We start from the raw sequence: 24784 nt of genomic DNA, 5'->3' as shown, positions 1-24784 counted from the left end.
GAGTTATCTCTAAGTTTCGAGATATGCATTGTTTCCAATTGGTCATACGAATGATTTACACTAGATGTCTTTTGGAAAGTTATTGTCCTTAATATAACGCCATGGCCTGTCATCCATCCGACAACCTCAATGTTTGCATGCATAAAACTAAATATAATACAAGTTGATATACATCAGGTATCATCGACCTATAATTACAAGAAACTCCTCATGTTCCTAATAAACTCGATTTCTACAGTTATAACATCAATATCCGCATCTACAGGTGTGAACGGAATCGGCGTTGCCTCCCAGCCGATAATACTCATCACAGCGTCTCTATCGTTGACTAATAAGTTCGTATTCAGATATTTGAAGAACGCGAGCACGATGGCTATGAGCAAGGCTTCGAAAGAAGACGGCGACGTTGAGGCGTTTGGACCAATTGTTCGGTGCGTTGACGTCGACGAAGGAAAATCGATGAGCATTTCAAGGAAGAGGATGTCCCACAAACGGGGGATAAAGTCCATAGGGAGATGCAATGTGAAAAGAGGTACAATTAGTGCGTCTAGATAGCTCTCGCAGTGGATACCGAGGACAGAGACGAAATGATGGCGGAAAGATGGAAGATGCGTAGCAAAGGCCTTGTCAAATGCATGGTAGAATTTAGATAGCTTAAACCAGTCAGACTCAGTCAGGTATGGTACACATACGATAGCTATAAAATATGTACCTTTTTCTTGTCGTTCGTATAAAAGGATAGTAGGGATTGATGTGCAATTATATTAGCCAAAGCGGAAAAGGTATCCGGTGGTGACAAGTTTAGTAGTAGCGCACCAGCGATAGTCTGATACAAGTATTAGCTCAAGTTCCAGGACTCTACCGAATTATACATACACTCATGCCAGGAGTGTATTCTACATTTCCTTTATTGTACACTGCATGTACACGTAGAATATCTACCAGGGATTCATGCAATGGTCCGTCTCTCTGGTAAAGCTTAATTTCCGGATAAATACTGTTCACGTTCGCAAGTATCTGCTGGTGAACAGAACTATCTGTCATTTCCAGTCGATCATTGGCATGTAGGTCATCGACCCATATTTCAAACTGCGTAGCCGTGATATCGAGTTCGTTCCCAATTAATAGTTTCCAAACACGCTCACGATCCCTCAAAGGAATGCCACTTCTCCAGATTATCTCTCGAGTTCGAGTCTCTGAAATTTTGACTGGAAGTTGGTGCATGACCTGAAGACTCCAGTAGGTAATGTCGTCGTTCTGTCTCTTGTAGAAATCTTTGATTTGTTGTTGGAGCCGTTCCTTCTTCTTTCTCTCTGGTTGACTAGTAAGCACGATGCATCTGCGACAGTATTCAATGCGCTCTCTTTACCTTGCTCTTGTGATTTCTGCATCATCTTTCGAAATTCTGTCAGGTGTTTCTCTTCTTCATGTTTTGTCTTCCTCGGTAAATGTGACGGTCTTGTAAGGGAAGTGGGTGCCATATCCTCCTTGTTTACACTGAAGTTCTCTTTCGGCGGTTTTGACTTCTCGACAATTTTGGTATTCAATTCAACAGCTTTTTGGGTGCTTGTCCTTGCAGCCATTTGCTTCTGCACTGACTTTCTCATTGCATCTCGATAGTCTTCCAAAGCAACTGTGAGATCCTTAGCTTCTCCTGACAAATTGTCCATAGCTTTTACCCAGCCGTTTGATCGCTTCAATTGGTCGTGTCCTGACCGAGGTGTACTTTTGGACGAAGTTCCGTCTGGCGACCCTGCTTGTTGTCCGTCGCTATCATACGAGCGTCGCGTTCGATCCAGCTCTCTGTCTCTCAAAACACTGCCAGAGTTCTGAAGATTGCCACTCTTCACTTCGGGCGTGAGAGGCACGTTCCAAAATATGACATTATTAGGGACATCGACGTCATCGGCAGAGTCAGCAGAGTCGAGATCAGCTTCTTCCGAGAAGAGCCGTGGTGACGGTCGTCGTTCTTGTGGTCGCCGAAGTGGAAGCTCTTGCTCTTGTTCGGCATCGGAGTAGGTACGACACAGAGGTGCGGAAGTTGGCGAGGATCTCCCGTCAAGTCCAAGATAGGTAGGTGACATACTTCTGGAAGATATGGACGAAACACGACGAGGCTGTGTCGACAAGTTCGAAGCTGAGGGTTGTCGTGAATAAGTTCGCGATTGGGTGGGTGTTTGAGAGAATGGTGTATGCAAATTCGTGACACTCCCACTGGGTGAAGAGTTTCCATAGATTGAATATCTTCCAATATTGTTGTAAGACGACGAGTTAGGTATTGGCGGCAAATTCCTCATTTGGTCCGCGGGTGGTGCGAGTGCAGGTAAAGTGATCTGTTTCCTGCTTTCTGAAATTAGATCACGCCCTTCATGGATTCCATGCCCTGCCGGTACTGCATATGCCGCAGAAAATCCAACGCCAGTATTGGCGAATCGTGGGCTTTTTACCTGAGTGTCGGCATCGTCGAGCGAGATGATTTCGAAATCGCCGGCTGCAGATGGTCGCGCCGATCCTTGCGGAAGCCTCGGCGATATTGGTGTTCGAAATGACATTCAAATTCGAACTAATCAGCCGCGATAAGTTGGTTAGTGATATACCCTTATTCGATCATCAATTCCCGAGATTCTTAATTGCACGACCCCACACGTGCTATTGCCAGGATATTGGCGAAACTGAAGAAGCAACACAGGGGCCGTAGAATCGACCTGACATGCCTCAGCGTTTCTTGCGGCCCCGTTGGGTCTGCGGCTTGGGTTTACGGGACCCCTAAAGACCCTTTTTGGCTCTCCCAGAAAGCGCGCTCGAGGAGTGAATATACAGCTATATTTACGATTTGTTCAACCAAAACACACTTAACGCCTTCTATATACAAACAACAATAACTACTGACAAAGTAATCCATCCTAAACCTTCTATGCAAACCGCCTTATTAGAGCTATAACAGAACAATAAAACTTTTTGTTATATATTTGGTGCCAAAGCACTCCAAACCAACGAATCCCTTTCTTTCGATTGTTTTAATAATTTCGACTCTGTCCCACTAGACTCTTGGCGAAGTGAATCAATATTTCTCATACCATCGCCTTCTACAGACCGAGGTTCTTTGATCTCCAGCCGATGATTTGGAGCGCGGGCAGACATCATCGTGTCAAGTGATGAGAGGACTGATTCCATATGCTCACATGCACGCTTGGTCTTCTCTATTTGCGCATGCTTCCTTTCCAGTTGTTCCTCCATCATGATGATCAGCGATTCACGCGCCTGATGGGGTCGGTATTCATTCAGGAGGTGATGCATATTAATTAGTATGATCCTAATATCTTCGACCCGGTCAGGAAACTAGATCAGACAACAAGTAAGTTTTACATGGACCGATGGGTTCGACAAATTCAAAATATTAGCTAGACTGACCTGCTCTGGAGAAATACCCATCACACCTACAAGTTCGAGGTATTTAATCAGCAAGCTCTTAGTCAGTTGTTTGAGCTCGGAAACTCGGTATGAGGGGTCAGCACCGGTCTCATCTGAGCTGGCATTGGAGAGTAGCTCTGGAATGCCTAGAGCGGTGAGTGTTGGCAGAATGTCCCTTGTCTAACCACCATATTAGAGATCGTCGTGACCAAACAATGCGGATCAACGTACACTCCATCTGTGGCCAAGACTGCGATACGTAGCTGGTTGATCGTCGGGACCAGCACCCGCATCCGGAGGCGACGGAGGTGATAAGCAAGCGAGATCTTGTGGAAGTGGCTCACCGGATGCGAGGGCGTTGGCCAGCGCTGTTGTCGCCTCAGTGGTGTAGGCCTTGTAGAATGCAGGCGGAGGGGGGAATGCTGACGACAGAGCCGCAGACTGATCGTCCATCGTAGGCGCAGAGCGCGGTCGTAGCACAATACAGATGACGACGAGGACAACAAAGATAAATTGTAAAAACGATGACCGGAGCGGCGCAGGGAGACAAACGTGGTGATCACGCAAGGATTGGATAGGTCGAAGCCGCGAATGCGCACCGGCTAGCCGGTTATCTCGTGGGGTATTTGCAGGACACGCGACTAGCAAAACCCACTGCTGTTGGCTACTTCTAGTGTTGTATTTTGTGTGCACGATGAACCACAACGGCTAGGAGGCGCGCACGTGCCCGACACTGGCCAATCAAGCCGCCTAACTACGCACCGTGCGAGCGAAGGAATGTGCGGCAGGGCGCATCTGCACCGCTCATTCTGCACTTGCGCTGCATCTCTCATGTAATCGCCGTTCCCTTATAACCGGCCACAAGGTCCTGTTGATTGTCAACAGTCAGACATCGTGCTTATAATTTCCCTATTACGACCGCTATATTCAAATACACACACACTCACACACGTCCACACTCACGCACACTCACGCACTCTCACGCATAGCGAGCCATGGCTTTCCTCAGAAAGACTGTTGACGGTCTGGAGCGATGGGCGCCTGTCATGCACCAGTACTACATCATCGATTGGGTCTTCATTTTGTTCCTGCTAGGTGGTTTCTTGGTCCTCACCGAAATGACCCCCTTCCGGTCCATGTTTACTCTCGATGACCCGTCGATTCAGCATCCCTATGCTACCAGCGAGCGTGTCACCTCTATTAATGGTGTTGTATGTATATTTCTCCCGCTAGCATGTAACGTCGGTTCGATATACTGATAGTAATCTGTAGATCTTCAGTACTGTTATCAGTGTTGGCATTATTGTTCTCTTCGTTCCGTTTCTCCACCGCAACCGCAACTGGGGACACGTCATGAATGTGTCTCTTCTTTCGCTTGCACTTTCGCTTATCTTAACTGAGTTTGCCACTGAGATGTTGAAAAATTTCATCGGCCGGCCTCGCCCTGATTTCATTGCACGATGTCTTCCTGCTCCTGGTACTCCTCTGCACGAGCTGGTTGGCATCGAGGTTTGTACCAACCCGAACTTTCGGGTCATCAGTGACGGGTTCCGTTCTGCTCCTTCAGGACACTCCTCCAACGCTTTTGCTGGACTGGGTTGGCTTTCCGCTTGGATTGCCGGACAGCTTAGGATCTTCCAGCATGGTACTGAGCTCTTCCGAACTATGCTCGCGCTTTTGCCCTTTATCGGCGCTCTCATTATTACTTTGTCTCGTATTGAGGATTATCGTCACCACATCACTGATATTCTATTTGGTGGTATCCTTGGAGTTCTCGTTGCCTGGTATTCGTATCGTAAGTTCTTCCCTCACCTCGGTAAGGCTACCTGCAACATGCCCTTCCCTCCCCCCGAGTTCAACGAGAAGACCATGGTCGAGAGTGACTTCTATGACTCCCTTGATGAGATGGAGTCTGGTACACAAAAGGCCTACTCTGATTAGATGCGGCGTATGTGTTTGATTGTCCGCGCATATTTAATGAGACCATGATACATCTTCATCATGCTATTGGTAGTTTGGTTTGTGGAGATCAAATAATGTATTAATGACAATTTGATATGAGTGTTATGCTTGTGCGTTAAGGATGTTGATGTATTTTTGTTGGTTTATTGTAGTTGCTAGAGGTCCAAGTGCTCTAGAATAGATGGATATACAGGATTTGGGTTTCGTTGTTTTGATACTGTCACCTTCGGTTTCGTTTTGCATAAATATTGCATATATGCGCGTTGCAGGGGAGATACATAAATATGACTGTTATTGTTTCAAGCCGTAAAAGTTTCAATTTAGTAATCGACTTCTTGCAGAATGCTTTGACGCGACAATTGTAATTGCACTTTGATTCCGATTACATATTTCCCGTTGAGAATGTTGACATTCTGTTGATCCCAAAGTCTGGATGTACGTGACTATGCAATTTAGTTCTGTAGGCTGGTTCGTACATATTACATACATGAATATTTACATGAGAGTCCTCTCTAACCATCAATTCCTCCAATATATCACTCAATATAATTTAAGTGCTTATCTTGACATTCGTTCCTTCAAACTTCTCTGGATCTATGTACAGCCTCGTGACATACGGGTTATATGGGTCATCCTGGAACAGACCATAGCTCTGTTGCTTGTGAGTGTCGATCGCGTAGTATACTAAAATTTCCTTCATAGTCAGAGCGCGCGTGAAGACTAGATCCGGGATCGGTCTTCCGGTTAACTGGCTTATGCGCTTGACAACCTATTCACGTACAGTTAGCAAATAATTCCGAAAATACAGGAAAGAAAGAAAAAAAAAAACAAGAACCAACCTGGAATCGAACATTTATGTCCCGCAGAGAAAACTGGTTGATATCGAAATTCAGTGATGGTGGCTCGTAGGAGTCAACTACCTTGGCGAAAGGGTCGACTTCTGATTCTATCCCATCGGTTTCGAGCTCAATGGCAGGACTAGTTGGCCAGTCAATCTTGATAAGGCCAAGTTGATCCGCCACAACGAGCTTGGCAATCTTCAGCACCTGCTTTTTCTCGTGCACAGGCGTCTTTGCTTTCCATATGTCAATCTTAAAGCCATTCATCTTTGTCTTCCATGACTTTGTGGCCCTCTTAAATCCAATCTCGTATATGCCACCGTCGGTCAGTCCAGTCGAATCGAGATTTTGGACGTGCTTCGGTATGATTGGCTTTATTTTGGAGACTCGATAATCGAAATCCTCCAACTTCAACGGCCGATACTCATCTCGTATGTCTTCCTCTCGTTCCTTTGACTCTGCGCTCGGTTGCTCTTTCACTGCACCTAACTCTTCTTTTTCCTCCGCGCTTAGCTCGACATCCTTCTTGATCTGATTCTTTCCCAGCATGAAGTCGTACCAAGCAGACAGGTTCAGTGACGAATGAATACCACGTACACTTCCTCCATGTCTCAACGGCTGAGACGGCCCAATTATCCTGGTCCCCTGCACCAAACCCGCCATCTCCCTGCTCGCTTCCCACGCACTGCCATGTCGAGAGGTCCGACTGTCTTTATCTACGGAATCATGCCGCCGGAACGACTCAGTGTGAATGGCTCGTCTCTCGCCAATTCCTTTCACCGACCCTGCTCTTCCACGATTCACATGGCTACCACCGTTCTTGCACATTGACACCGACCCCCTTAGACAATTCGCGCTTGACTGTGCTGCGGACGACGAGAGAAAGGTCGGCAAGAGCGTTAACCGCTGTATTTTCCCGGCAATCATACTCGAACGCGATGTCGTTGCAGCCACCATACTTCGTTTCGTGACAAAATAACTCCGAACAAATGCTAAACGAAGGAGCTAATGTAGTGAATGCCCTGCAAATTATGTGTGGTCAATTGCGGACCGCCGTGGCACTCGGTTATTGTTGTAACTTGCTGGTCCTCCACGTAGGTATAGAAATAAATTTTTTGCGAGCGCTCTTCGAAGGCCATCTTGAATGGCCGGATTTTATATGCCGTATCTGCAGCACGTTGAATTGATAAAGGTTTCAAACGTTCCAGTATAAGACGTTTACGCAATAAACGCGACGCAAACGGCTAGGTTGGGACTTCCGGTGGTGTGAATTGTTGTACCAGGGCATCTAACTACTCTCGATATATTTCACTATCTCGCCCTGGTCCTAATTTGCAAGAGATACACCAAGATGATTACTCGACCACGCCCAAACCTACGGAGGAATGTATTCCACAGACCGTGGTACATGCAAGTTGTCGATGTGGCCCATCGATTGACTGTCTTGTCGCTCGTGGCTGGAACAGGCACGTTACTGACTGAATTGTTCTATTTCTGCTATCTATGAAATTCTAATTGCAATAGTATATTACACTGCCTTTACTCTCCGTATGTTGTATCTCAATCGGAAATATCGAATGCAGTACTCGATAGAAGAGCGAGAGGAAATGGTGGGCTACTTTGCATAACTCCTGTATTACTGTAGATCTAATTCATTTCAGGCGCGCAAGCGAGCAGACGCGGAAGCATCAGTAGCAGCGGTAACAGCAAAGGAAAGCATGAATTAAATGAAACGCAATATGTGTACCATAGTATATATACGGGGAGGTTAGGACAGGCATGATTTAGGTACATAATATTGGGAGACTCTCTGTTAAGGATGTTGGTATATTGTAACTCCATATTCATGTGCCATTTATTGCATAGGGCAATTTGTACATATCTTCTTCGCACTACCGGTCGGGAATTGTAGCACTTTTTTATGTACAGAACATAACACGAGCGATTGGTCTTACCCTATATTCAGATCCGGCGCGAGTCATAAACCCAACACCTGCGAATTTATATTTGTTTTTTAATTTTGAAGTAATACCTATCTATGCGATCTATCAAAAATTGCTTTAAATGTGGCTTTTAGTGCAAGTAATAACCGGTTGGAAAAGATCGAGCCATTTCCTGCATGAGTATAATCATCGGTACCTGAAGGGCCCGAAGTCCGGCCAACACTGACCTCATTGTAAATTGTGACGTACCAATATTTGATCGGCGCGAACCGGAGCAACAAGCAACACCAGCTCTACCCGAATCTACTCCGTTATCACAGTGTTACCGTCGTACTATTCTTCAGACATAGGTGCTATATCATTCTTGATGTGAAGACGACTGTGTTGCGATTTGGCTCCAGACAAGCATGTCCAATTGTTGCTCGTTGTTCACTCACCGGCTGTTGATTACGTCCTCGAAGTCGTCGATCCAACATGGACAACCTGTTTCTCGAACATTACGCCACTTTAGAGAATTCTCGACTGGACTGAAGTTGTCAGTGAAGGTTCGAGAGCAAGCGACTAAGTCGGGCCGTCGAAATCAGAATCACGTCGCTAGCATCGTATTTTCAAAGAACTCTCAGGCCCATGGGTCCAAAATCAGTCGCAAGTCGCTATTGTCTCTCCTAATTCTGCCATTCTTTGACCAAATCAAGTGCGAAGACTATTTTCCGTCACTAGATCAAGTGAGCAAGAACTCGAGCGACTACGAGACAAGAGAAGACTACCTTCTCAGAGTATCGGACGACTTGCAAGTTCAGTCAAAGCCTATCCCAGACAACTCGTTTTTAAAGCAAGTGCATTTAGTCGTTGACAGCATATATGACTCCATGGCAACATGGTTCCGATTTTTACATTTGGTCATCATTTTTGTGCCCGTGATAGCGGGATCGCCCATGATATTGTTTGGTCACAAAATTAGTACTTCAGAGAACGAAACTACAGGGGCATTATGGTGGTACCAGTTGTTAATTAAAAGTATGGAGAGGGCGGGCCCGACGTTTATAAAGGTGTGTCTCACTTGTCTGATCCGTACTAAAGAATTGTCACGCTAATATGCATTAGTTGGGTCAATGGGCTGCTTCTCGTACTGATATATTTCCCAAGATGATGTGCGTCGAGATGTCTAAGTTGCACTCCAGCGTTAAGCAGCACTCATTGGCTTATACTAAAAGGGCAGTTGTACAGGCTTTCAATGGCGAGAGATTTGAAAATATTTTTGAGGAATTTATAGAACGGCCACTGGGAATTGGAGCTATCGCTCAGGTGAGTTGATATGCTTGAGCCTGCCAGATACTTACAGGACTGGTCTCATTAAGCTAATGATTAGGTTTATCGAGCGAAATTATCGCCAAATGTATTACAAAGCGTTCCGCCGAAGGACCGTGACAATGCATGGGTGGCTGTCAAAGTACTACATCCGAGCGTGGAAAGCCGTGTGCACCGTGATCTGCAGATTATGACTTTCTTCGCCACAGTATTGAATTGGATCCCAACAATTGAGTGGCTGTCGTTACCAGACGAGGTTGAAAAATTCGGTGAAATGATGCGACAGCAATTGGATTTGCGAATCGAGTCTATGAATTTGGCAATCTTCCGACAAAACTTCACACATCGGGATGGCATTCACTTTCCGGTGTCATACTCTGCCCTACTCCCGAATATGAACTCAAAGAGAGTATTGATCGAAGAATATGTTCCGGCAATTCCAATGGCTAAACTGCTGCAGCTGCCTCCTGAAGGTCGCGTACAAATGGAGCAGGAAATCGCTGATATGGGGCTCAATGCCTTCCTCAATATGCTTCTCATCGACAATTTCGTACATGCAGATTTGCACCCGGGAAACATCATGGTTCGGTTCGTCAAAGTCCGCAAACTTCGTGAGAGACTGATGCAGCAAGACCACAAACTAAGCGGTCTTTGGAACCGAGACACTTCCTATGATGTAGAAGCTACAAACAAGATCACAGATGAACTCCGATCTGTCAACGATCCGGTAGAGTTTAGAAAAGAATTGGTGCAGTTGGATGAGAATGGATATAGACCACAGATTGTGTTTTTAGATGCAGGATTGGTTACGGAGTTAAATGCAGTAAACCGTCGGAATTTCTTGGATCTCTTTACGGCATTGGCGACATTTGATGGATATCGAGCTGGGGAGCTCATGTGTGAACGGTCACGTACTCCTGCAACAGTGATTGATGCCGAGGTGTTTGCGTTAAAGATGCAAAGATTACTGCTAGCGATAAAATCCAAGACTTTTGCTCTCGGAAATATAAAGATTTCCGATGTTTTAAACGAGGTATTGACAATGGTTAGAACGCATCATGTGCGCATGGAAGGTGACTTTGTGAACATTGTGATTTCGGTTCTGTTGCTTGAAGGTATTGGTCGACAACTCGACCCGAGCCTGGATATCTTCAGCAGGTACGTCTTGATCTCTTTTGGAATTATGTTAAGTATTATCATATTAAGCTAGACACCTTTTAGTGCGTTGCCAATATTACGTCGACTCGGCGCTCAGAGCAGTCCGCAGATGTTGAAGGACCACTCCTTACAGCCGATGCTGAAAGTTTGGGTTGCGCTGGAAGCCAGACAGTTCGTTACTGGCTCGGCGCAAGATGTGAGTTTCGCTCTGGTCCTGGTTAGTATGGTTGGAGACTGATGATTATTAGATTAAACGCTTGGTCCGGTACGATCTCCTGTGTCCAAACATATAAAGACTAAAGACTATGAACTAGGTCTATACTCTATATTATAAATAGCCAACATACAAATACAAAAATTTAATCGAAAATACCGCAAACAGTAACGTGTCATCACCAAATCTATGTACAAATGCATATATCTATACTCACTCCTAAAACTTTGCTCACTTCATCACTGTTTCGTCCTGAACTTCAATCATGTAGACAATGGCTCGCAAAACATTCGCCAGAATGGATTTACGTTCCTCATCAAGCTCTGCATTGCCAGCCTCTCCTTTGCTCATGTCGTTAAAGGTTCTCTGCAAAATCTGAAATTCTTGTTAGTCTGATATTACTAAGTGAAATAGCACGGGACACCAAAACTTACAGTATTAAGCGCTCTCCGTAACTCCAATACAAGCTCGGCATTAACAGCCGGGGTAACCAAAAACGGCATCCAGTTATCAACAATCATTTCGGCTCGATCCATCTCCACAGACTTCGAGAACAACAAAAGTGGCAGGTTTGGAAGCCTGTTGACGTCCTTCAAAGAAACTTGCCGATTATTTGCCTCGCGTCTGACCTTATCCCCATAGCCATACAACGTACCGTACTTGACAACATGCTCAGGCTTGATTTGGCCCTTATACCTATCTCCTGTAACAGTCTCAGGGAAGTTGAGTGAGGATGGATGCACGATCGCGTTGTTATCATGCTCAGTTTGGAGAGATCGCGGTGAGACTGATACAGCGACATTCGGATAATTGCCAATGAATATAAGCGCTTTGATTAATGGGACATTTAATGCAAGTGAATTAGTTTCCGGATGCCCATACTCAGACTCAAATCGCTCCTTTCGAGAGACCTTTGGAATAATATTTCGTGTGACAAGAATATCCTCAATCTGCTCGGCAGCGTTGCAAATAGATGAAAGCGTACTAAAATGGAGGTAATTTGTACGGGCGTATTCATAAGCAGCGCTCAGGCCCTGCAAGTCTTTCACGCGCCGCCATTCACGAAACGCATTCAACGCACACAGCGGATCGCTGAACGTTCCGTCACCGTACGCTCGTCTGCGTCGATCAGCCTTGTGTTGCTCCTCAAGTGGGCTCACGAAGATACTGCGACTGGTCGACATTGCCGCAATGAGGAGAACTGGATCGAAGCACCGGAAAGCAATTGAGAGCAGTAGCATTCGACCGAGAGAGGGCGCAACGGGACTAGAACACGTTAATCGTCATACGGCAACAACCAGAAGTTAAGTGAGAAGGCTTACATTGACGAAAGAAGCTTGCCTGTAGGAGTTAGTTCGCCATCATCAGTCAAGGCACCGATATGCATTAATGAATCCACAGCGCTCTCAATGGCCCATGCGGAAGGCGGTTGAATTGTAGCCTTCAAGAATTTCGGTATCGACTCTCTGATGCCTAGCGCCTTTGTCTCCAAACATATCTGCTGTAGGTCAGATCTGAGAATTTCTGGCGTAGCAGTAATGCTCATGCGGGCAAGTCGATTCTTGGAGAATATTCCGTAGTAAGTACCATTCTGGACACGACCCGCACGACCGCTTCGCTGCTTGACGTTCGCTCTACTGATCCAATCGATCATCAGTGTTGTGATTCGTTGCGCCTGCACAAACCTCTTCTCGCGCTCTTTACCGCAATCGATGACATAACGCAGCTCAGGAATTGTGACCGATGTCTCCGCGATATTTGTCGACAAGATAACTTTTCGGCATCCCTGTGGAACTTTCTCAAAAACTTTTCTCTGAGCATCGACAAGCGCGGAATGTAGTAGGTAAACACGGAATTGCGAAGGGTCGGCCAATTCCGGGAACTCGTGCTTCTTGTCTTTTAATAGGTTGTCCACGGTCACGATATCCGAGATACCGGGAAGGAAAACAAGTATCGAGCCGTCATCATTCGCTTCTTTGAGCAGCTTCATGAGCAGTTGAGCAATAAGAGCATGAGGAACAAAACTCTCATCCTCCCTAGTATCGATTGATATACCGCTATCCGAAAACAGTCCAGTGGTTTTCCAATCCACTAGAGATCCATTCTTCACATCATCGCTAAAATCAAGCTCTGCCTTTGGCTGCGTCTCTGGAAGCGATACGAGACCAACCTCTGTAGCAACGAACTTATCCAACTTCTTGTCACCAGACCTGTAACCTGGTTTAATATCCAACTCTTCTAGAATATCTTCCAGGTAGCGTTCTTCGACGGGGAAAGTCCTTCCGGGAATACTGATCGATGGACATCCCCACTTCTTAAAGTAGTTCGTAAATAACGACGTATCGACGGTAGCGCTCATAAGCACAATCTTCGGCAAAACCTTATCTGGATTGGTATTCTTTTCCTCAAGCATGCGTTTGAGCAACACCAACAAGAAGTCTATCATAGTACTTCTTTCGTGAACCTCGTCCAGAATAATATGGCTAATACCCTCAAAGACACTGTCCATGTTTTCCTGTAATGCACGCAGCAAAACTCCAGTGGTCACAAAATTGATACTACCGTCCATTCGGGGAGCGCGTGAGTCAAATCGCACCTGGTAACCGACATGTCGTCCAACAGGTTCTAGTCTCTCAGCAGCGACACGCTCAGCGACAGACACAGCCGCAATTCGTCGCGGCTGGGTGACAATAATGTTGCACTCAGTTCCTCTGCCTTCTTCAGTCATCTTGTCGAGCAAAATCTGTGGCACTTGCGTGGACTTGCCACTACCTGTGGCACCTATAACCACGGAGATATCATTATCCTCAATCAACTGCAGCACTTCTGAATGATGAATATTGATAGGTAAGTCTTTCCTAATGTTTCTCATTTGCTCGCTCTCTAGACCGGTCCGATATTGTTCTAGCGCTGACAACAGTTGATCGTTATGAGCCTTTGGATCTACACGAGACATGCCCTTCCGCCTGAATGGTTCAGCATATTGTCTGTTTTCCTTCTCGATCTGGTCGGAAACAGACTCCTCCGGTGGATACAACCTGATGAGTCGCCGCATATCTTTAACAGTCGTTCTCATAACGTTAAGCAACCCATAATCGAACCTGCAAAATATGGGATTGATTCTCTTTAGAACAATACCATGGCCCCTGCGTAACTCTGACATGAATCTGTCCCAGATCTCTGGATTTCGCTTCCTGATAATAAAGGCAGAGACAAGACATGCACCAATTCGGGCAGAAGGCACGTCGTGCATACCACGAATTTGGCCGATCATCTCACCACCAATGGAGACTTTGCAACCGCAGAATTTGCCTTCCCTTGTTGACTTAAAATCAACCGTTTCTCCCTGTTCACCAGCGACATATTTAATAAATTGCTCAGCATTAGCCGGACTCAATTCTGCGAGGTCATTGATTAGGATCTTGTGTGTGTTGTCCTGCTCCTCGAGATATTTCTCAAATCTCGCTTTGAAAAGAACGCATGCCACGACCTCTGCCAGCTTCGGGCTTGTTCTACTGGCGACTACTTTTATACCCGTCTCCGGCCAGTCAATTGTAACTCTGAAGCTCTTATTTTTAAGTGCCGTATTGGTGAACTTGGGTAGCGAGCCGTAGCGCAGTGCAACGGCTAGGACATGAAGCTTAGCGTCAGGGTCTTCTTGCGCAAGTTTCTTCGGAATTAAGGACCCGTAATTGTCCCAATCGAAGTGCTTTTGAAACGGTAAGAAATCTTCGATGTTCATGTCGGGATGTTCGTGAATACGAATAAAGGCCGTACTATAAGCTGTTCGGATCGACTCACGCTACAGTCATTAATAATCGCCTATAGTAGATGGCATCAATCGGTCAACATACCATAGACCCTGAAACCGCCGAAACTTCGAGCGGAGACTCTGCAATAGACTGTGGCAATGTGATAGTCAACTTGAACTCAGACTTGTTCCTGTTCAGCGTTCGCTTGCTCGCATTATGTGGTAGAGCTATCAACTTCCGAAAGGCATCCTCTGCGTCAGAATAATTGACATCGACCCAGAATGGGAATTTAGCATTCTTCAGTATCGGTACTATCTCATCTTCATAACGTTTCTGTACTCGCTTTATGCTGTCGCCAGATGGTAAGAAGTCTTGCAACGATAAATCTCCTCTCTCTTCGATATGGAATAAGGCGTTCAAGTATGCAAGCTGCACCGAATTTTTCTATTGCCGTTAATAATAGGTAATTTATGGGAAGTAATAGTCCATCAACGCATACCCGGCTAGGCCCGATCCCACTTATTTCAACGGTCTCAACCTGACCCCAAGCTGGTAATTTGATTTCCAGCTTGGTCTCAAATAAACCGCCATTACGATTGTTGGTTGATTGTCTGTGTGGGATCTGAAGGAGGCTCTGAAACAACGTACTAGGGCTTGAACTAGCATCTATCTCTTTCAGCATTGGCAAAATTTCTCTGTCGTAACGCTCCATGGCGGACCTCAATGGATGCTCTGCTTCAGGACCAAAATCTGCAATCTTTTGGATCTTGACATTTCTGCTTTTGCTCTTCTTGCGCGCGTCCTTGGAGTTCCTTGATGGCAACAGAGCATCCGGACTGTTGTTAATAGAGACATTAACTTCAGGCTTTAGCAAATGTCGCGAACTATGCAATGATCTGATTTTCTGGAGACTACGGGTCGGTCGAAACCTTTCATCCCAGGCCTGATGGCATCTTTCCCGGTGCTTCGATAGAGCCAACCGCTGAGCATTTGATGTCAGTTTTCCACAAGCAGGACTGCGCAACGTCCGCACAATCTATTAAACTGTCAGAGAGCTCTTGTTATACGTAGAGTATTTGTCTCAAGGAGGTGGTTTTGCATCGATATTAATAATTGTCGGGAAACACGTACCAGCCGATTCATGTTCACTTGCAAATCCTGTCTCGGTCGAAATCGAAAACACCACGACCAACAACTGAAAAGCACCTCGCAATAAAACACAAAGTTGCGATTGGCGGACTACACTGGAACTTAATCGTTACCAGATTGACGCTCTTGGCTGGCAGTTGGTTTATATGTAGGCCGAAAATTATAAGTCAATTCCCAAAAATTTTCCCCTAGTTCTTCCCGTTGGGAGAAAGAACAGTAGCCTGGGGTTTTCGAGGCACATTTCGGCCGGGTAAGCAAAAACTTGAGATTCCCAACCCCCGGATAGAGGAGGGCTAATAACGACGGCTTGCGGTTGTGAGATACCAATTTATGTGCATACTATCGACGCAGATACTGTTTTTCTGCAACTGTCATTTTGGTTCGAGCTAGATCAACAGTATCTAGTGCTGCATTCGTTATGGCTACTATCTAGAATCAGAACCAGCATCTGTGGGTTAGGGGTGATATTACTTACCCGGTCCGCCGTTACAAAATTTTCTGAGAAGTCTCGCTATCGCCAGGCTGAAGTTCACTACTTTTCTGGAGTGTGAAACACGAAGTACATCAGCTGGAGTCCCATTAGTTGCTCGCGAATTATGCCCAGTTTTTGCAGTAATTTGCGCCGGAGTCTGACAGACAGTGTATCATCCGGCGCGACGGCGACAGTCGACAGCGAAAGAAAAAATTAACAGGCATATCATCATCCCACCAAATTTCCGGTTGCACATCGCTGACTGTTTGACAAATACAACGCCTCTAGACACAATATCAGAGGTTGTTTGATTACATTTCGGCCCCTTTTCTGCACTGCGAAGGTAGATCGCTCCAGACAGGCTAGACCTTTTCTCCCGTTCTTCGCCTTCCTCATTGTCACGTCACACAGTTGCGAATTCACCATGTCGGATGACCAGAAAGTGCCTCAGTCCTGGGAGCAAGCTGCTCAGGATGACTACGCCCAGCTCCCGCAGAGAGTGGGCAATGTGCACCTGAATAACGGCCAGCAATACGATCAGCAGTCTCAACATCAACCTGGCTACAACCAATCATACTACCAACAGCAGCAACACCAGCAGCAACAGTACAATCCGCAATACTACAACCAGTATCAACAACAAGGTTATTACCAGCAAGGATACCAACAGGGCGGATATAATCAGAACTATCAACAGGCATACTACCCCCAATCCAATAATGTACCTCGGCAGGGGGGATTTTCTGCCCAGGCGGCTTCATTCAGGCCGAACCTCAACGCGCCATCTTTTGTCCCGAAAGGAGCTGATGACACATCTGCCGATGCACCACCAGCTGCTGCCGCTGTTGCTCCCACCGCAGCTTCCAGGGCTGTCAGCGCTGGACCAAAGGTCTTGAAGCTCGTTTCCGATCCCAAATCCGCGGCGCCGTCTTCTACGCCCAAGGTGCTTAAAATCGTGTCTGCAGATTCTAAGCCGGAGTCTGCGAAGTCTGCTGTCTCTGAGGCAAAGGCTGAGCCTGAGAAGCCAAAGTCTGCTGAGACTAAGACCGAGGCTGCTCCCTCTAAGGAGGAATCTAATGGCGAGAAGAAGACTGAGGCAAAGGCTGAGCCTAAGACAGAATCTAAAGCGGAGACAAAGAGGGAAAGTGCCAAGGGCGCAGCTACTACGAGCACAAGTACTGACGGCAAGGACCTTCGTGCGATCGAGATTGTTGACGATTCCGACAAGATTGACGAGGAAGTTGTTGAGGACTTATACGGCAAAGAGCATCTCAGTATCATTTTCATGGGCCACGTTGATGCGGGGAAATCGACTATGGGTGGCAACTTGCTATTTTTGACTGGTACTGTTGATAAACGTACCATGGAGAAGTTCGAAAAGGAAGCTAAGGACGCTGGACGAGAGAACTGGTATCTTTCATGGGTTCTGGATCTTACAAAGGAGGAGCGGTCTAAGGGTAAGACTGTTGAGGTCGGCCGTGGCTACTTTGAAACCGAACAGCGACGGTATACCATTCTCGACGCGCCAGGACACAAGACATACGTTCCGAGCATGATTGGTGGTGCATCACAGGCCGATGTTGGTATTCTTGTCATTTCTGCACGTAAGGGTGAATACGAGACTGGTTTCGAGCGAGGTGGACAGACCCGAGAGCATGCTGTGCTGGCGAAGAATCAAGGTGTCAACAAACTAATTATTGCAGTCAACAAGATGGACGATCCTACCGTCAACTGGTCTAAGGAGCGATACGATGAGTGTACCGGCAAGCTCGGTAACTATCTCAAGTCACTTGGTTATAAGCCTAAGGAGGATGTTACATTTATGCCTGTTTCTGCTTACTCCGGTGCGAACCTGAAGGATCGTGTTGCCAAGAACGTTTGCCCGTGGTATGACGGTCCTTCATTGCTCGAGTTCCTGGATGGCATGCCAATCTTAGAGCGCAAGATTAACGCTCCTTTCATGATGCCCATTGGCAGCAAATACCGAGATCTAGGAACTATGGTTGAGGGCAAGATTGAGAGCGGGCACGCCAAAAAAGGGTCGCAGTTACTGCTTATGCCTAACAAGGTTCCTGTCGAAGTACTTACTATTTACAATGAGACAGAAGCTGAGGCGAACACCGCTGTCTGCGGTGAGCAGGTGAAACTTAGGTTGAAAGGTGTCGAAGAAGACGTAGGTTTAACCTTTATCGTTCTGAGATCCTCTATTGTTGCTCACGTGTGAATAGGATGTTCAAGTTGGTTTCGTTCTCTCGTCTGTCGACTATCCCGTGCATACAGTTACTGCATTCGAAGCTCAGATCGCTATCATCGAGCTCAAGAGTATCCTGTCGGCCGGATTTACCTGCGTAATCCACGTGCACACTGCCATCGAGGAAGTCACTTTTGCGGCTCTTCTCCATAAGTTAGAGAAGAGCACCAACAGAAGGAGCAAAAAGCCTCCAGCGTTTGCTACCCGTGGTATGAAGATCATCGCGCGGTTGGAAGTTGTCTCCACTACCGGTTTCTGTATCGAACGATTCGAGGATTATCCTCAGCTGGGCCGTTTCACCCTACGTGACCAGGGTAACACTATTGCCATCGGCAAGGTAACCAAGCTGCTCAACTAAGAGACTTAAAACCGAGGCTAGATAATAATAGTAAGGTGGCTAAGAAACCTGAAAATGTTGGGTTTCGTGCCTAGGTTGTGCGTTTCTCTTCCTACCATAGTACCTAGTGTTTATTAATGGTTAGAGACCATTTTGATTGTGCATGTGAAAATTTTGTGTCTTATCCATGGTATATTATTACTTACGCACAGTATATATTTTCTTATGTTGTATTTATTGAACATCATCGATTTACAGAATTTATGACCAACAAATTTGCCCCCCCGGCACCCTACCTACGTATTCTCCAATGAACTCCAATAATACCATGCGTCCCTGAAACTCGAGTGAGAATCACCATTACGAATCACCTTTTCGTGCTAAAATCTCCATCACTGTGCTCCGCTGATACCAATGGCACAATTGAGAAAAGACACCATGATCGACGTTACTACCATTCTTCGCAACCGTAGGCACGGCAACTAGTTCCACTGGTCTGCTTTCGTAACTCTTGTGTTTGGATTCGATTTTACGAATTTGACATATGACGATGTCAACTGCCTCCTTGAATCGTGATTCAGGGCCAAACCTTGGTGAATCGCGCCAGTAATCATTTGGAGGGACATGTCTTCTGACAGCGAAGCGTGGATGGGATGGCGGCGCATCGCCACTTGTACTGATATCTGCATTCCCATGCACAGAGGCACCTTTGTGTACATTACGGCTCACATCTGCATGCTCACTATCGATAGATTCAACGACCATATCCATCTTATTAACCGCGATAATGATGCGTGACACTGGACTTTTTCGCAGACAGTGCTCAATACTGAACAATGTCTCGACGCTCAATTCAGGTTTCGTCGCGTCCACTATCAATATGATAAGGTTTTCTTTGTAGCTTTCCTCATATTCGTTCTTGTCCGCTGTAGTCCATGTCGGGAGCAAGACATATACTTGATTCTCCACGCCAAAATACACAGCCTTTATTTCTTTCTTGACGGCAACGTGCCCTTTTTTTGCGTAAGCCGAGATGCAGCGAAGACGCACGTCGCGCCATCTTTCTAGTACAGTGAATATCCTGTCGCCACGGCCACACTCGTCATCGAGCAGCGCCGAACACGGCCCATCGCCAACAACGTCATCCTCAGCGATATTCACGGCGTCAATGTATGTCGGATCCCGCCTCGTAATATTCAGCATCTCCTCGGCAAACGTCAACTTCCCGACACCGTTATTCCCTAGAATGCGCACACTGATCGGAACTTTCTTGTCTCTAAGATCGTCAGTATTCGATGACAAAAACTCAGGACATGAAAGTGTAGAGCCCGGAATCTGCAAATCGCTGTAGATGTCTCGAGAGACACCGGGACGGAAAGTGTGTGGGGGTCGACATCCTCGCAGTTGTGGGATATGCACAAGAGCCATTCGGTGTTAAAACTAAACTAGCAACATTATATAAGCGAATACCTGGCCCTAAGGTACATCTAGAAAGAAGCTGCTGACAAAAACAATTTATATCAGCGTAGATACGCGCGTAAAAGGTTGGTCGACTATATGCCGTCATGTTTTGTGCCTATAGGGGGATAATACGATACCCTTATTGCTAATGCCTTTACAAATTCTAAGGTTTTGAAGCAGCCATGTCCTCGTGAGGCTCATCCGCTTCCAAATTTGGAAACAACCTGCACCATGTGTCCGAACAATAAAAGAGGGTGTTTTATCGAAATGGACAGTCCAATTGGAGCCGGCCAAACAGCAATCAGCTTTAACATCAGAACTATGCCACAGCCAGTTACTCTTGCAGTAAGCAAGATTATACAGACAACAATCTATTACTAACAATTCGCACGACGTAATATAAACCTAACGCCAACATCTAACATATGAACATCAGTCGAGGAAAGGAGTAGAGTAAAATGCGTGCTACATCATCTTAGAAGTACCAATGCCAAAGTAATAAATTAATCCAGCTGTCCCGACAATTCAAGATAGGTATCTAACAGGCGTATCTATTTGGTGCGCTCTTACAAAAGCTTTAAGCGACGGGCGGCGTCATCGAAGAAATGTGCCCTAGAACGAGTGCCGTTGGAGGATAGTTGGACGGCAGAGGCACTTCTAGTAATATTTGCCGCCGGCTGCGGGGAGGCCGCGCGTGAAGGTGGACCGGAAGATCTGGCTGATCTGGCACCAGATGCAATTCGAAATTCCTCATCGTCGTACGATGGTAGCCCGACTGGCGAATCTTCTGGGACAGGCGTTCTAATGGCAGTTGTGTACGAAGGTACCTTGGACAGAGCGGAAAAGTCCAGTTCGAGTTTGCCGTCATCTGATTCCGCCGGTGTCATGGTTCCCATGACGGGAGATTCCATGGGCGATGTACCGCGCGACAAGTGCCAGTTCGTCGCTTGGTCAAGACCAACGAATCCAACGGTGCCATCGTCATGGATATTCGTCAGGGGAGTCATTGCTCCTAATGGAGTAACACTTCCTGATTGTCTAGATGGGAAATACGAATCTGTGGATTGACTGTTGGCCTGTCTCATGGCTAACGCACTTAAGTCAGCCTGCAGCTGAGCCCTTTGCTGATCGAGCGCCGTGAAACCTAATGCTTCAGAATTTTCTCCAGAGTTTCTTCGGCTTCGAATATGAGGTGTGTTAGCTCCGCTGGTAATAGGAGTGTTCGATCCGGACAGAGAAATGTCTTCCCATAACCTATCATAAATATGATCGTCATATCGTGGCGGTGCAGTTGATTCGCTATCATCATTTAATGGTTGGAGACGGATTTCTTCACCGCCGTCGTTGACTGGAACGTTTGGAGATATGAATAACGCGATAGGTAACGATGCTCGCAACTCTGACACATGGCCATCGGGATTCTTCAAGCTGACAGCAAACTTCAGTCTATTACAATGATGTTAGATTGGACATTACTACGACAGAATGAGAACTTACTTATGCCGGACTTCGATGAAGCCTGGTATGTCACAGTCTTGCGTGCACTTTGTCAGGTTTGGAGGGATCTGGAAGAAGTCCCGAATATCCCAGATTTCACCTGGAATTTCATCTTCACCAACTTCCGGAGCTGGGATAGTGACCTGCGAAACTGTCCGAACACTAGCATGACCTGGGCCATGCGGAATGTGCAGAGTATAGTATTCTTTCAGCACAATGACAATTTGGCCCAGCCTGAGACCTTTGAGTAAGGGCTGTAGAAGTAGATGAACAGGAGTAGCAGACCCAATCGGGACTGCCTTCGAAGGAATGCTGATGGAATAGTCGACCTTGTTTGGCCATACATTTTCGATTGACTGGAACAAAAGGTCAGCATACAGTGTTCAATGACAGAGTGAATAATGCATACCATAGTTTGAGACAGTTCTAAAGCTTCAGGGCCCAGTGTTCGCACGACACGAATGTGCTAGGAACCATCAGTCAGGATTGTTAACAAATAAAAATGCAATGGTGGAATACCTTTTTCTTAATTAGATTATTCGCAAATCGGCCTCGCTCGACGATAGCCTTCATCTTGTAGATTACGGACCCACCCTCGAGCCCTTCCACAGATTCGGAGATCGCTGCATTCCTATTAGCCTAATTCACAAGAGGCAATCGCATCATGGACTTCACTTACATCCGGGTAAAATGACTTCAAAAGGATATTCATAATTTCCTATTTTCGAGTACGATCAGACTTCATATTCTCACTTATTAGCCGGATCACCGGCTCATTCTGAGACATACCTTGTCCGATGGTATGACTTGTATTTCTATTTCCGTCCCAGTCTAAAAAATTCCAAGTATGCTCGTAGATGACTTTTTCGTACCGATTCGTGCGTTGAGAAAGACCACGAGAGCCCTGAACCGTTTCTTGCCAACTGCATTTGAGCATTAGCATGACTTCGTGGCTTCAGTGACGCGGCGTCTGTATCGAGCCGGAAATGCGTTTAAAATCAGCAGGCTATAAAGACTTACTTCATGCGAATAGTGCTGTATAACCGAAGAGAAATCCGTTTGACGGAAACGCTTTCGAGTAAGCTGAGCACAACTGCACCCTTGAGTAACACACCAGCTGATTCATCGGGGGTGCCTCGAACTATGATAACATCGTGATCCGCGGAATATAATCTAGAAGAGCAGCTACTGTCAGTATCTTACCAAGCCTGCGGAGTGGCGACAGCGGAGAGAGCCAAGTGTGGAAAAATCTATGACTTACCGGATGTCGAATAAAGATAACGAACTACTTGATCTTTGCAGGATATTCATTGTAATTTAATATTTGCTGCCGACTGCCGATTATACGACAATATAATACGAAAATAGGAGTGGCGTTAGTTTTGGAAAAGGTGTGGAAATGATAGTGATCTGGAATGGAACGCTATCAATAGAGTAGTGTAAGAGCAACAACGCGTTGCAGATAATGCAAATCTGGGCAAAAGTCTGAACGCGGATGCGGTAACACAATTACAGAGATGAGCAGACGGCTGAGTCCTGCCTGATATGCAGCAAGGAGCACCTGAATGCGCGTGCACGGCGATGAGGACAATGGATCAATCCCGTACGCGGCAGTGGGACTTTTGAAAAAGCTTCTGGTGTTATTTGGACCTCTGGGCTCCTGTACAGAGCACAAAGACGAATGCGCATCTGGGCCACGCTGTCCAGACATTTACGCACTATATAAGATCGACATGTTGAACCCTAGGCACAGCCTAAATTTGATTGCAACAAAACGGGTTTAATGAAACTCTAAATCGGATATAGTTGCAAAGATCTTCCAATACCTAGGATGAGTGCAAGAACGAACATCTCCTTGACTCATTGACTAAGAGGGGTTGCCGAGCACTTAACACCTAGAGATATCCTTACTGACGCTGCGGCGGATCGGGATGGTCTGCTTGATCTGTTGGAAGCCCGGATTGACGCAGGGAATGCTCGACCGGAAGACGCCCATCCGTCAAGAAAAAATTAGCGTTGGGGAAACGCTGCTGCTGCGCCCGTCCGTTTCTGACTGCAGTCAATCCGTGCTTGACAATAATAATCCCAATTCTGCTGCTTACGCGTATCGCCGCCGTTTCGAGAATTATGTGTTTAAGGGTTCGTCTATCACAAGGAATTTCTATTTCTGGCCGCCGAGATGTTACATTCGGCGGAATGTGATCCGCGTTCACATTCCGATTGCACGAGAACACTACTGGCATAGCTAGCTAATGATCACAATTCATTTTGAGGCCACCGATGTGCTGAGCCATTGCGAATGCAACCTCCGCACGATGGCTGAACTGCCTATATATTGCCAGATTTTGTGCGACTCTTGTGCGATGCAGTCAAGTTCTGGTCGGAAGATTGCGGAATTGCATTATTCCGGCAGACTTCCCGCGCGAGAAACTGACCGGTGAGTCGCGGTGCGCATACGCCACAACGTAATTTTCCCGAACGTTTTGGTCAGTAAAGCAAAACAAAGCCTCACAGAAGTCTATTTCAGTTACTACCGCGACGTCACTCTACCGTTGCCTCCTCTCAGTAAGTGTGCGCACACACTAAATGGAGATCAGAAATGGATGACGAAGATGGTCGTGAACAATGTCTCGCCTAATTTCGATCTCTTTCTCCAAATTCTCGGACTGCAACAAAGCTAAAGGCGTATTACGAACAAGTTGTCTATCCTGAACTCAGTGGGTCAATGAAGACAGCGACTATATCATTGCATACAATTGCGTGATACTTGACACTGTGGGTTTCGCTTTGAAAGCTCACACGAGAATACCTATTATGATGGTCATGAACGTCTGATGTCATTTGAATATCGCAAGTCGCGCGCGTTGACGATGATGAACTACCGCGCAAAAAAAAGATGAGAATACGGTGGTGAGGATTGTCCCGAAGTGATATTTAGGGCTGTTGACGATATTCGACTTGACGAATATTATTCGACCGATTATCGGCGTCGAATACGATATCGGCCAATCCCCCGGCGTCGGATACGAA

General features: G+C 46.3%; 10 protein-coding genes across 10 annotated transcripts; 4 read left to right on the top strand and 6 right to left on the bottom strand.

Moving 5' to 3' along the window:
- Positions 1-25: 25 nt before the first annotated feature.
- Positions 26-2741, bottom strand: V1508DRAFT_440465 (rab-GTPase-TBC domain-containing protein). Its single transcript, XM_066942260.1, has 4 exons — positions 1370-2741; positions 877-1313; positions 713-826; positions 26-653 (listed from the first exon to the last, which is right to left on the bottom strand). The coding sequence occupies exons 1-4, from the start codon at positions 2550-2552 to the stop codon at positions 195-197; spliced, it is 2193 nt and encodes a 730-aa protein (XP_066794725.1). The 5' UTR covers positions 2553-2741; the 3' UTR covers positions 26-194.
- Positions 2742-2801: 60 nt separating this feature from the next.
- Positions 2802-4112, bottom strand: V1508DRAFT_373003 (MED7 protein-domain-containing protein). Its single transcript, XM_066937518.1, has 3 exons — positions 3643-4112; positions 3412-3591; positions 2802-3339 (listed from the first exon to the last, which is right to left on the bottom strand). The coding sequence occupies exons 1-3, from the start codon at positions 3862-3864 to the stop codon at positions 2962-2964; spliced, it is 780 nt and encodes a 259-aa protein (XP_066794724.1). The 5' UTR covers positions 3865-4112; the 3' UTR covers positions 2802-2961.
- A 190-nt stretch (positions 4113-4302) lies between these two features.
- On the top strand, positions 4303-5676 carry V1508DRAFT_373000 (phosphatidic acid phosphatase type 2/haloperoxidase). Its single transcript, XM_066937517.1, has 2 exons — positions 4303-4622; positions 4684-5676. Exons 1-2 carry the CDS (start codon positions 4407-4409, stop codon positions 5350-5352), a joined length of 885 nt encoding a protein of 294 aa, XP_066794723.1. The 5' UTR covers positions 4303-4406; the 3' UTR covers positions 5353-5676.
- On the bottom strand, positions 5621-7311 carry V1508DRAFT_420618 (uncharacterized protein). Its single transcript, XM_066940782.1, has 3 exons — positions 6213-7311; positions 5861-6142; positions 5621-5816 (listed from the first exon to the last, which is right to left on the bottom strand). Exons 1-2 carry the CDS (start codon positions 7167-7169, stop codon positions 5924-5926), a joined length of 1176 nt encoding a protein of 391 aa, XP_066794722.1. The 5' UTR covers positions 7170-7311; the 3' UTR covers positions 5621-5816; positions 5861-5923.
- Positions 7312-7413: 102 nt separating this feature from the next.
- V1508DRAFT_420617 (uncharacterized protein) lies at positions 7414-8212 on the top strand (the record flags this gene model as incomplete). The annotated part of the gene is made up of 3 exons (XM_066940781.1): positions 7414-7678; positions 7737-7822; positions 7874-8212. Coding segments are annotated over exons 1-3 (262 nt in total), but the record flags the coding sequence as incomplete, so codon positions are not given.
- V1508DRAFT_440461 (ABC1 family-domain-containing protein) lies at positions 8213-11052 on the top strand. Its single transcript, XM_066942259.1, has 5 exons — positions 8213-9204; positions 9260-9460; positions 9525-10621; positions 10685-10817; positions 10870-11052. The coding sequence occupies exons 1-5, from the start codon at positions 8563-8565 to the stop codon at positions 10912-10914; spliced, it is 2118 nt and encodes a 705-aa protein (XP_066794720.1). The 5' UTR covers positions 8213-8562; the 3' UTR covers positions 10915-11052.
- V1508DRAFT_440460 (P-loop containing nucleoside triphosphate hydrolase protein) lies at positions 10932-15958 on the bottom strand. The gene is made up of 6 exons (XM_066942258.1): positions 15719-15958; positions 15087-15623; positions 14690-15031; positions 12158-14637; positions 11270-12101; positions 10932-11210 (listed from the first exon to the last, which is right to left on the bottom strand). The coding sequence occupies exons 1-6, from the start codon at positions 15728-15730 to the stop codon at positions 11067-11069; spliced, it is 4347 nt and encodes a 1448-aa protein (XP_066794719.1). The 5' UTR covers positions 15731-15958; the 3' UTR covers positions 10932-11066.
- Positions 15959-16280: 322 nt separating this feature from the next.
- V1508DRAFT_183150 (P-loop containing nucleoside triphosphate hydrolase protein) lies at positions 16281-18987 on the top strand. Its single transcript, XM_066936137.1, has 2 exons — positions 16281-18381; positions 18437-18987. Exons 1-2 carry the CDS (start codon positions 16633-16635, stop codon positions 18815-18817), a joined length of 2130 nt encoding a protein of 709 aa, XP_066794718.1. The 5' UTR covers positions 16281-16632; the 3' UTR covers positions 18818-18987.
- V1508DRAFT_420611 (uncharacterized protein) lies at positions 18975-20372 on the bottom strand. The gene has a single exon (XM_066940780.1). It carries the CDS (start codon positions 20222-20224, stop codon positions 19157-19159), a length of 1068 nt encoding a protein of 355 aa, XP_066794717.1. The 5' UTR covers positions 20225-20372; the 3' UTR covers positions 18975-19156.
- Positions 20373-20401: 29 nt separating this feature from the next.
- On the bottom strand, positions 20402-23470 carry V1508DRAFT_420610 (uncharacterized protein). The gene is made up of 8 exons (XM_066940779.1): positions 23016-23470; positions 22775-22927; positions 22544-22677; positions 22434-22472; positions 22274-22377; positions 22164-22220; positions 21755-22110; positions 20402-21703 (listed from the first exon to the last, which is right to left on the bottom strand). The coding sequence occupies exons 1-8, from the start codon at positions 23063-23065 to the stop codon at positions 20824-20826; spliced, it is 1773 nt and encodes a 590-aa protein (XP_066794716.1). The 5' UTR covers positions 23066-23470; the 3' UTR covers positions 20402-20823.
- Between the last annotated feature and the right edge of the window lie 1314 nt (positions 23471-24784).

This window comes from Lipomyces doorenjongii (assembly GCF_038497915.1).
Source record: "Lipomyces doorenjongii strain NRRL Y-27504 unplaced genomic scaffold V1508scaffold_39, whole genome shotgun sequence".
In the NCBI taxonomy this organism is placed as follows: domain Eukaryota; kingdom Fungi; phylum Ascomycota; class Lipomycetes; order Lipomycetales; family Lipomycetaceae; genus Lipomyces; species Lipomyces doorenjongii.
Note: the sequence above shows the minus strand (reverse complement) of the source record. Positions and strands in the feature narration are given on the sequence as shown.

What these genes read in the sequence shown, in the direction of transcription:
- V1508DRAFT_440460 (XM_066942258.1), bottom strand. An exon ending in GTGGGATCGGGCCTAGCCGG is followed by an intron (nt 15,032 to 15,086) that starts GTATGCGTTGAT and finishes TAACGGCAATAG; the next exon opens with AAAAATTCGGTGCAGCTTGC. An exon ending in CGGCGGTTTCAGGGTCTATG is followed by an intron (nt 14,638 to 14,689) that starts GTATGTTGACCG and finishes TAATGACTGTAG; the next exon opens with CGTGAGTCGATCCGAACAGC.
- V1508DRAFT_440461 (XM_066942259.1), top strand. Translation starts at nt 8,563, where the DNA reads ATGTCCAATTGTTGCTCGTTGTTCACTCACCGGCTGTTGATTACGTCC. An exon ending in CGGGCCCGACGTTTATAAAG is followed by an intron (nt 9,205 to 9,259) that starts GTGTGTCTCACT and finishes AATATGCATTAG; the next exon opens with TTGGGTCAATGGGCTGCTTC. An exon ending in TTACTGGCTCGGCGCAAGAT is followed by an intron (nt 10,818 to 10,869) that starts GTGAGTTTCGCT and finishes GATGATTATTAG; the next exon opens with ATTAAACGCTTGGTCCGGTA.
- V1508DRAFT_373003 (XM_066937518.1), bottom strand. Translation starts at nt 3,864, where the DNA reads ATGGACGATCAGTCTGCGGCTCTGTCGTCAGCATTCCCCCCTCCGCCT. An exon ending in GTCTTGGCCACAGATGGAGT is followed by an intron (nt 3,592 to 3,642) that starts GTACGTTGATCC and finishes TATGGTGGTTAG; the next exon opens with ACAAGGGACATTCTGCCAAC. An exon ending in TGGGTATTTCTCCAGAGCAG is followed by an intron (nt 3,340 to 3,411) that starts GTCAGTCTAGCT and finishes TGTCTGATCTAG; the next exon opens with TTTCCTGACCGGGTCGAAGA.
- V1508DRAFT_440465 (XM_066942260.1), bottom strand. Translation starts at nt 2,552, where the DNA reads ATGTCATTTCGAACACCAATATCGCCGAGGCTTCCGCAAGGATCGGCG. An exon ending in AATACACTCCTGGCATGAGT is followed by an intron (nt 827 to 876) that starts GTATGTATAATT and finishes TACTTGTATCAG; the next exon opens with ACTATCGCTGGTGCGCTACT. An exon ending in ATACGAACGACAAGAAAAAG is followed by an intron (nt 654 to 712) that starts GTACATATTTTA and finishes GACTGGTTTAAG; the next exon opens with CTATCTAAATTCTACCATGC.
- V1508DRAFT_373000 (XM_066937517.1), top strand. Translation starts at nt 4,407, where the DNA reads ATGGCTTTCCTCAGAAAGACTGTTGACGGTCTGGAGCGATGGGCGCCT. An exon ending in TCACCTCTATTAATGGTGTT is followed by an intron (nt 4,623 to 4,683) that starts GTATGTATATTT and finishes AGTAATCTGTAG; the next exon opens with ATCTTCAGTACTGTTATCAG.
- V1508DRAFT_420610 (XM_066940779.1), bottom strand. Translation starts at nt 23,065, where the DNA reads ATGAATATCCTGCAAAGATCAAGTAGTTCGTTATCTTTATTCGACATC. An exon ending in TAGAACTGTCTCAAACTATG is followed by an intron (nt 22,111 to 22,163) that starts GTATGCATTATT and finishes CTTTTGTTCCAG; the next exon opens with TCAATCGAAAATGTATGGCC. An exon ending in TTCATCGAAGTCCGGCATAA is followed by an intron (nt 21,704 to 21,754) that starts GTAAGTTCTCAT and finishes TCATTGTAATAG; the next exon opens with ACTGAAGTTTGCTGTCAGCT.
- V1508DRAFT_183150 (XM_066936137.1), top strand. Translation starts at nt 16,633, where the DNA reads ATGTCGGATGACCAGAAAGTGCCTCAGTCCTGGGAGCAAGCTGCTCAG. An exon ending in TGAAAGGTGTCGAAGAAGAC is followed by an intron (nt 18,382 to 18,436) that starts GTAGGTTTAACC and finishes ACGTGTGAATAG; the next exon opens with GATGTTCAAGTTGGTTTCGT.
- V1508DRAFT_420611 (XM_066940780.1), bottom strand. Translation starts at nt 20,224, where the DNA reads ATGGCTCTTGTGCATATCCCACAACTGCGAGGATGTCGACCCCCACAC.
- V1508DRAFT_420618 (XM_066940782.1), bottom strand. Translation starts at nt 7,169, where the DNA reads ATGGTGGCTGCAACGACATCGCGTTCGAGTATGATTGCCGGGAAAATA. An exon ending in ACATAAATGTTCGATTCCAG is followed by an intron (nt 6,143 to 6,212) that starts GTTGGTTCTTGT and finishes GTACGTGAATAG; the next exon opens with GTTGTCAAGCGCATAAGCCA.